At 42.5% G+C, this 9,771-nt stretch overlaps 1 protein-coding gene across 3 annotated transcripts; it reads left to right on the plus strand.

Annotated features, from left to right (window-relative positions):
- Window positions 1-1,113: 1,113 nt before the first annotated feature.
- Window positions 1,114-7,679, plus strand: LOC117587758 (gonadotropin-releasing hormone receptor). 3 transcript variants are annotated; one of them, XM_034278689.1, is made up of 7 exons: window positions 1,114-1,342; window positions 2,787-3,040; window positions 4,152-4,424; window positions 4,586-4,685; window positions 4,757-5,248; window positions 5,306-5,646; window positions 7,233-7,678. In XM_034278689.1, the coding sequence occupies exons 2-7, from the start codon at window positions 2,892-2,894 to the stop codon at window positions 7,273-7,275; spliced, it is 1,398 nt and encodes a 465-aa protein (XP_034134580.1). In that variant the 5' UTR covers window positions 1,114-1,342; window positions 2,787-2,891; the 3' UTR covers window positions 7,276-7,678. The 3 variants fall into 3 exon arrangements, with proteins under 3 accessions (XP_034134580.1, XP_034134581.1, XP_034134582.1); XM_034278690.1 differs by lacking the exon at window positions 1,114-1,342 and having other exon boundaries at window positions 4,757-5,245; window positions 7,233-7,679; XM_034278691.1 differs by lacking the exon at window positions 1,114-1,342 and having other exon boundaries at window positions 5,306-5,651.
- Window positions 7,680-9,771: the final 2,092 nt, after the last annotated feature.

Here is a 9,771-nt window from a genome sequence, read left to right on the forward strand (position 1 = left end):
GAATTGGGTGACTAAAAGAAAGGATTAGTCGAGGGATATATATAAATATGAATGCCAGCAAGGTATGATCATTTAGTATGATGATTCTATCCAAAGTTAATGCTGTTGCATCAGAACTAAGCGAAATTGCCACTTTAAAAGCTGATTTACATGCCGTTTAGAGCATGTATGTACTTAATGCCACATGCTCATTCGTTGTAATTGACAGATTGACCGTCTTATCAAGTGCGCCAGGTGCATCTTGATAGCGCGCGACCAGCAGCACGCACGTACACCCATACACATTCATAGCATACAAAAGCGGGTGCCATGCCATACGGCCCCTGAACATGAACTTGAAACGAAATCCTTTTGTTGAACCAAACACAGTGGTGCCCCTCATTAGATTTAATGAATGGTTTTGCGCCAGTTTTGCAATTGCGACTCGCCGTCAGTTTAGCCGTAGGTTAAATCGTTAGCCTTGGCACAGGACTACCGGCAGATGCCAGTGGCTGCTCAACGAATATACAAGTGCTGAAATCTCCCGGAAAAAGGATAAACTGCGCATCGGCGGAAAGTCGGAATATTTGTATCATTACGGAGGCAAAGTCAAGACGTGTCGTGCCGCCACCCAGACACACAACAGATAAGACCAAAAAGTAATATTAAATTTAATGATGTTTCTTTTATTTGTATTTCTTTTTTGTTTTCGGCCCCCTGCCTGATAACCGAAAAGATGAGCAAAAAGTTGAGACATATGGCGATCGGGAGGCTGGCTGGCAGACAGATAGATTGAGAGCCGGCTGGGCCGAGCCTAGCCTGACGTTGAACTTTGAATTTACACAAACACACATACACACGCGCACACGCATTGATAAACGTGAAATTTTATGCGGGCGGACCACACACACACACACACACACATAAAAACAGGCTCGAGCATCACACACAATTGGGGTCGCCCGATGCTGCTACCGTTATCGCGGGGCGGCAGCGGCGGCGGCGGCGGCGTTGCGAACTAGAAGACGCCCGAGTCGCACTTTTTTTTTGTACTTGTACTTCTCTCTCTTTATTAGATTATCAGTTGTTGTCGAGATTTCGATTTCACGGCAGCAGGCAGTGGGCACAGCAGCCGCAGTCGCCGCCTTGCCCGTTTAGTCAGTTCCTGCTCGCCGTTCGGTGGAAATCGAAGAAAAGAAGAACCGAACCGAATCGTGTACCGTTAGCCGATAATTAAAAATTAATTGCCCAAATGAGCTATCGATATCGATAAAAAAAGACGCGTGTGAGTGTGTGTGCGTGTGTTGTGCGTGGGCGGGCGGCCAATCATAGCTTGTAAAGCCGTTCGGCAGTGTTGCGAAAGGTGTGCAAAAAACCGTGTAAATTATTTAAAACTTTTTCGGTCTATATTTGAAATATGTTATTCGCGTACACGGTGCGACCGCGTGTTTAGAAAACACAGAACAAAACGGAAATCGCAAAATGAGAGGAAAATAAATGCAAAAATAAAAATGTATTTATGTACATATAGGAAATTGTATATGGATGAAAAGAAATTATAGAGCACGTACGCATACTCGTAATCATTGATTACGCCTCCAATAAGTATATGGATTACAAATGATTAATTGATACTTATTGCTGGCTAGTGGAAACTAGTTGCAGCGCAGGGTTACGTACATATACTTAGAGCTGTTCCAGCACTTGGCTGAACTAAGGGGTAGGGGTTGGGTTTATGGATAATGTTTTATGCCATCTGCTTGCCTTAATTTAAAACAAAAACATGTTTAATTATGTGTATGTGTTCGCACATTAAAATGCCAAGTTCAAAAGGCATCAAACGCGGCGCGTCCAAACAAATAGACCGTAAACAATTCCCATTCCGACTCAAGGATTGCTGCGGAGAACAATTTGTCGCTGTTCAATTGAGTGAGCGACCTTACCGTACCGTATCGTACCGTTCGATTGAGCGCAATTGATTAACAGATTAATAAGCCAACGAGCTGCTCTCCACTCCATAATTATTGTAGTACTAATGCTAGGGAAGAGACGACACGGCACAGAGCACAGTGGAAGCATAAGTGGAATTTTTTATTATTATCACTTGGAAATGGAAAATATTCCGCAATGTGTGCGGGCAGGGGAGTGTTCGAGTAATTAGTTCAAGGTCACAGCTCCATGCAACAAACAAATCCAAAAACGAAAATCAAAACAGAACCGAGCCATAATAAAAATACAAAAACAAATACAAATGTTCTTGAACTTATCAAAGAAAAACACACACAGTACGGCATCGAGTGGAATTCGTTTCAATTAACTCAATTCGGCCCGGATGCCGAGAGAGGACTCTCCAGGAGTCTCCCATCACGCATTCTGTTTTCACTCGTATTATCTGGTAATCTCGAGCGTCTGTCACACGAGCGAATCAACAAATAATGCAACGCAAAATAAAAACATTATAATATATTCAGAAATTTAATGACAGGCCCCCACCTTGCAACAAAGTTGTAAAGTTTTTGAAAACACTTTCTTGTCCAGCAAGCGAACACCGCAGGAAAGTCGAATAGCCAACTGAAAATAGCTTCCAATCATTAGAGCAGGAATTCATAAATAACACTGTAGATATACAATATCCGACTTGGTGCTTCTATAAACACACTTTTTGTCTGAAGCTAAACAGACTATGTGGAAACTATGCAAATCAATATTATACAAATAAATAAAATACAAAATAAATAGATAAATATATAGAGTGCATTCTATATTCTTATAATTATTTTAACAACAAATTTTTTTTTAATATATAGAAATAACACAATTAAACATATCAATTAGAAGAACAATTTGAAAGTAAAGCACCAAAATACAGCAACCAAAAAGTGAATCGATAGACTGGTTTTGTCGATGTGAAGATGGCCCATTCTGGTGAGGTAAATGAGGTTGTCTATGATCATCGCATACTCAAGGATTGGTCCAACGTCAACAATACCAACGGCACAATGCACCTCTCCAAGGATATGATCTTCAACGACGGACATCGTCTGTCCATCACAGTCTACAGGTGAGTGATCTTGTTGGTTGCCCACCCACATCTTCATTTGAGTCCTTTCCGTGACCAGAATATGTATATTCTGTATTCCCTGAGTTTCTACATCAAGTCAGATTGATAAGCTTTGGCTTCCACTATCTGTAACCTTTCTTTGTTGTTGTTGTTGTTGTCGCTGCTTTCTAAACGTATCTATCAATCGCGCTGTGTAGATGTGGGTGTTGGTGCTATCTCTATCTCCGGTATAGATTTAAATTTTCGTTATAAATAAGTATAAGTCATGCCTTTGCTCATCATCTCTGGCTGGTCCCCCCTCCGGCTGTCTGCCTGATTTAATAATTTTCACTTGGAATTTGAACACTGTAGTTCAAGCCTAGGGTTCACGTTTTTCAAATTGCAAAAGATCTAAAAATTCGATTAAGAGAGTTATTCCTCAAAGCAAGACGTAGAAAGTGTTTCACAACGTGAAATATTTAATAATTGTGTTTAAAGGCGGATACATACACATTTATAATTATTGTGTTATAATACTTGGAAGTATTATATGAATAGGAATTTGTTCTAGCTGAAGTAGATCAGATCCTTTTCTCTTAAACGAAAAATCATGAAGCAATCACTGACCTGAAGGAATATTTTGTGAGGGATCCAAGGAGATAATTTAAGTGAGGATTACTTTTTAGAGCAACTCCACAAAATCTGCAGATATAAATGACTAGATCCACGAGAATCTCCGCTACTTTTTGCTGAAGTTTTAAAACCGCCTCACGTACCCATGATATAGTGAGTGATATTCATTCGTTGATCGCATTTAACAGAAAATTAATTGAAACAGAGCCAAGCAGAGATGGTCTACAACTGATCTTTAAGAACTTTATGGCAGACAATTCATTTCCCTCATTCAATTTACCTTTCCATAGCTAGACTTCTTTCCATCTGACCTACTTATCGAGCGAGCACCCACACAATCCACACTCGCAGAGACACCCACTTTACCATTCGGGGGAAAACTTCTTTAATTTTCCACTCACCAATTTAGGCTTTGGCCGAACCTTTTGCCCTCACCCCTCCCCCCGCCCGAAGCTTGATGTTTATCCTCTCTTTATATGGGATTTCCTTTCGTTTCCAGCATACTCTTTGTGATCTCAACAATTGGCAACAGCACAGTGCTGTATCTGCTGACGAAGCGACGACTGCGTGGTCCCTTGCGTATTGATATCATGCTAATGCATTTGGCTATTGCCGATCTAATGGTGACGCTGCTGCTGATGCCGCTGGAGATTGCGTGGGCCTGGACGGTCCAATGGCGCTCCACCGATCTGATGTGCCGTCTCATGAGCTTCTTTCGCGTGTTCGGACTGTACTTGTCCAGCTTTGTGATGGTCTGCATATCGCTAGACAGGTGAGTCCTATCCCCCTATCCCACAGCCTGTTGCAGACAGAGTCTGTTGCCTGCCCCGTTGACTGTCGCTAATGGACCAAATTGATAGCCAGATAAGGCGGCTCAAAGTGTCAATCGAAGTTTCTGAACGCGCTCTTCCCATTCCTCTCCTTATCCTCCAGATACTATGCCATACTGAAGCCGCTGCAACGATCCTACAACCGGGGACGCATTATGCTGGCCTGCGCCTGGATGGGCTCAGTCATATGCAGCATTCCGCAGGTGAGTGTCCACTCAGCAGTGCCCCAGTAGCCACTGCAATTATTAACATCTCTGTTTGGCATCTTTGACAGGCCTTTCTCTTCCATCTGGAGGAGCATCCCGTGGTCCGTGGCTACTTTCAGTGCGTCACGTTCCACTCGTTTGTGAGCGACTTTGACAACTGGCTTTATCAGATTGCTACAATGTGCGCCATGTATGCCTTTCCTTTGATCGTATTCATCTACTGCTATGGAGCCATCTATCTGGAGATCTACCGCAAGAGCCAGCGCGTCCTCAAGGATGTGATTGCAGAGAGATTCCGTCGCTCCAACGATGATGTCTTGAGTCGGGCCAAAAAGCGCACTCTCAAAATGACAATCTCGATTGTAATTGTTTTCATTATCTGCTGGACGCCGTACTACACCATTTGCATGTGGTACTCCCTGGACAAGACGTCCGTGGACAAGGTCAACTCTCTGGTGCGCAAAGCGCTCTTCATATTCGCCTCGACCAACTCCTGCATGAATCCTTTGGTCTATGGCCTCTACAACATTCGCGGACGCATGAACAACAATAACAATGTGGTGAGCAATAACCCCCTCCTTTCAGGATCGATCAATCATTTAACCTTTCTCTTTCAGTCGGTTAACAATAGACACACATCGCTCTCGAATCGCCTGGACTCTTCCAATCAACTGATGCAAAAGCCGGCGGCTGCGGCCAACAACAGTTCGCTGGCCAATCGTCATGGCACTGTTATGGCAGCTGCGGTGGCGGCTACAACAAAGTTGGCCCATGTTGTGGGCCTAAAGGGCAACGGATCCAATGGATCTGCCACCGCCTCTACCATTGCCTCTGCTCCGTCCCTGCCACTGCCAGTGACCGCACCCCTGGCCAGCGATGATGTGGATGGGGATAATGATGATTCCAGTGTCAGTGTTGTCACCATCAGGTGTCAGGAGACGCCCAGGATCTGCCACAAGTAATGTCGGTTTCCAGCTGCTAGACTTCTAGCCTTCCACTACCTCTACAACCTTTGCCACTGCTCATCCTCATCTTGTATTTTTACGACTCTCCGCATCTTCTTACACTTTTTTTCAATGCCCATTTTCGCACAGTTGCCGGCATAAAGTTGAGTGTTTATGTTAAGGTCTAGTATAGGGCACGTAACCAAACATTAACCAATTTAATTAAACAACAAAAAGCGTCATGCTAAAACTAAACAAAATAACATTCAAAATATAATTTTTCACGAGTTTTTAATACAAATCCATTAGGGGTCTTTGCTTTTTCTTCTCCTGCTCCTCCGTAACACTTTCGTTACTGTCCCCTGAGCAGTGAGTACTATCAGAAACTTCGACTACGGTCAGGTCTCCTTTCGGTATTGATTCTTCAGAAGTTGTAGATTCATCGTGGTCTCCTTTAAATCTGAAATGAGCTCCTTCGGGAGCCTGTATATGGTAGCCGCATATACATAAATACATAAATTCCCCTTCTCCTCAGCGCGGGCTATTGGCTTCGATGCCGGCGGCTTCTTCGGCTTGCACAGTGTCTTCTCCACATGGCACTCCTTCGTCATGTAGTAGTTGTTAATCGATACCTTCTTCTCAGAGAAGCTCTTGGGCGATAGCCTGGCCGTGACGCTACCATTGGTGTTGGCTAAAAACTGAGCGGTGTACAACACATTCACTGAGCTCCATACCTATTAGAATGGTCTTTTGCGCTTTCGAATCGTTTTCCTTCTCCAGAATATAGCTGTTAATCCCATGCTTGCCAGGGAGTCTCTTTTTCATGGCGAAAACTCCGTCTATAAATTTGATTACTATGTAAACTGTTTGTTTTTGAAATCGTAAAGTGAATCTTCCATGTGACATGGGAAAGCCAAGAGCCTGCTTGGTAATGATTTTATAAATGGGTTTGAGTTTTCACTCTGCATCTACAGCTCCGAAATCCAAAAGATTGATTGAAAGATTTAAAAGGTTGAACAGAGAAATATATTACCAAAGCCAAAGTTTAAGCTACCATTTCCTTACGTTACCTCCTTGGCTTAAAATAAACTTAATAACGCTGAAAAGCAGTTGACATTTTCATGTATTTGCCAAGGTGACGACGGCTTTCTCTGCTCCATCATCTGGTTATCTGTGTGTCGAAATGTCATCAATTTCCGTTTGCCAATGTCTTCTTAACTTTGTAGAGACTTTCAATTAATGAGGAGGATTGGAAATTCAGAGGAAACGCTAACCTAATCATACACTAAAAATAAAAACAAGAATTGCCTAACAAAAAATGCACTAAACACAGCCAAAAGGAAACCTTCCTAGCCCATTCAATTATGCAACAACTCTCTGAGATCCAACCCACAATACGAACCCTACTTAAAGGGCGAGCCCAGCCCAAGTCGTACGTAATTTGGGTTTATGCTGCCTTACATCATCATGCCCATACAAGCTCACCCACAAGAGATCCACTCCACTCCACACTACACTTTAAAAGCCATTATCCAGCCACATATCATTTTATGTCAACTCATCGCAGAATTCCCAAGCTAAATAATAATTGTACTTTCAGTTGTGGCGACTCCATTGAACTGTTCAGTGCGACGGATAAGTAGACGATAAGTAAACCCCCTGAAATGGAGCAAATGGATCATTTACTGGGGAATCGGCTACTGGTCATCTGGTGAAGTCGGCTCGGAACAAAGGCCTCTAACGAGCTTCGTATAGATTCTTTTTTTATTTGCATTTAGCTAGCGACAAATTAAAATGTTTTCGAGAAAACAAAATGCGAGTGGCCGATCGAATTGAGATTTCTGAATAGCTTTGGCTCTGAGTCCAAAACAAAAATCAAGAAACAAATGAAAATGTTATCGCAGAAATAAAAAAAAATAAATACGCTTAAGACGTAATATCGCGTACTATTAGAGATACTCTAGTTAGTTGGCTTATTGCTTAATTTAAATTAATTTATTCATTAAAACCAAACGACACTAAACGGAAACCAAATAAAAAGATGTAAGAAAATTATAGAAAAATAGCAAAAATATCACCCGCTTGGAATTTTAAATTCATTTTTTTTGGTGGGGCCCCCATAGTTGGTTTGTTTGTATATCGGAAATTTTGTTAAGACGGCGTTAATCACTTGGTTTATGGCCAAAGCCCTGCATTATAGCCCTTAATTATACGCTCGTGTGGACTCTTAAATATTTACAAAATTAACTTACATTGGTTCGCATGTGGGTACGGGTGTAAACCAGTTCCGTTTCTCGGATAAGATTGTTGCTTGACCTTTAACTATTTTTAATTTTGTGTGGCTTAAAGGGGGTATAATTATCAGTCACGAAGGGGAAAGATATTGGATTATATTTTACTTGCACTTTATGATAATTTTGTTTCATTTCGCATATAAATTTAAAAGGATTTTTAGAGGGAGTTTCCTCTCTTAAGCAGCCCTAATTTTTAAGGGTCTTTTTGTGCCATTAAACTGAAATCCAATCCTAAAACAATGTTGCTCTGTTTGGAGGCTATTAAACCAAATTCATGTGAACCCTTTTTCTTTGTTTTAATGTGTTCAGCCTTCCTCTCAGCCTTCCGTCAGTGCGGAGATCCTCTGAAAGATCGATGGGGGAGACCCCAGACACGACACTCTTCCGAAATGTGGCTCGTAAATAAACGGCACGCTCTAGAGGCATTTAAAGCAGCCCCAAATACTCGTAAAAACTAGACCCCAAAATGATATGCAGATGTGGCACCTATTAATGGCTACTTATGCACTACAAGTGTCCCTCTCTTTGTTGTTGTCTCCAGCCTTGCCTCCCTTTGTGACAAGCAGACTGATGCGTAACACGGCTAGAGGAGGGGGAGGCTAGGAGACTGCTGCTGCCACCGACCTGTTCATCATTATGTCGACGGCATGTCAAGCAGGCCGCTGCTTTATGTCCAGGGCCTCCAAGCACACACATATACTGGAATCTACATATATCATGGAGTGCGGCGGCGGCGGTGGCACCACACCCAGAGATCGTATCCCACATCAACGCTGAATATTTTTTCGCTGCATTTTCGGACAGCGGCGGCGGCGGCGGCGGCTGGCGACCACTTGCTGAAATTTCATTATGTGCGTGATTTATAAATAAGCTCCAAGCTGCAACCCATCCCAAGATCCCCTCTGCCACATCTCTCACATGTTTCTCAGAGTTCCCAGCATCATCATCAGCATCATCCTCATCGGTGGGTACGACGGTACCGACAACCCACGCACTTTTTTCACGACGGCGCTCCAACACGAAACAACAGCAACAACAGCATCTTGTGTGTTGAACTCTTGCTACCCCCTCCCTGCCTCACACTTAACTCCGTCCCCTTACCCTCTACTGGTTGCAGTTCATTTCGTATTAATCATAAAATTGTATTATTAACATGTTTATTTTTCGGTCTTCAAGATTCGATTACATGCATTCCCTTCCTCCTCTACTCTCCACCCTTTTGGCCATGCGATTGCTTTGAGTTTTAAGTGGAAGTGGGAACGTGACTTTGTTGTACAGTGTATCGAAAGTGAGCCACTTTCTAACACTAAAATTGTTGATCAAGGGGGTTTGGGATATTGTCATTTTATGTTTCTGCTGGTTAATTGGGTTACTCGAACCCCTACCCATGGCCGTAGAGACACAGCCTCTCCAGCTACGTACTCGTGTGTCCCACAGCTGGTCAATGCGTGGGATCTTGTCTTGAAAGTTGGCCAAATTAGGTGGGGAACACAGCTGAAGGAGCAGACCGTTAAGTCCAGGGGACTGTGCAGTGTGTGGGCGATTTTATTGTGAGAATATCCTCAAAAGTATAAACATTCTAATGGGTTATATGATCCTACTTTATGTTTCCTTCTAATAACCAGCAAATCGATAAATCTCTCCAGAAAAGGCTAACAATTTCAATGATCGCTTTATCATATTATTAATTTATGGGAATAATATTTCTGATGGCCCAATACCATGTACCCTTGAATGCCTTAAAGCCTTTTGCAAAAATATAAGTGAAGTGCTTACCTTTTATACAAACTTAGCATGTGGGATGCATCTCAGCTGAGTCACTGAAAATTTAAGAACGAAATAAAT

The sequence above is a fragment of the Drosophila guanche genome, unplaced genomic scaffold, assembly GCF_900245975.1.
Source record: "Drosophila guanche unplaced genomic scaffold, DGUA_6, whole genome shotgun sequence".
NCBI lineage: Eukaryota > Metazoa > Arthropoda > Insecta > Diptera > Drosophilidae > Drosophila > Drosophila guanche.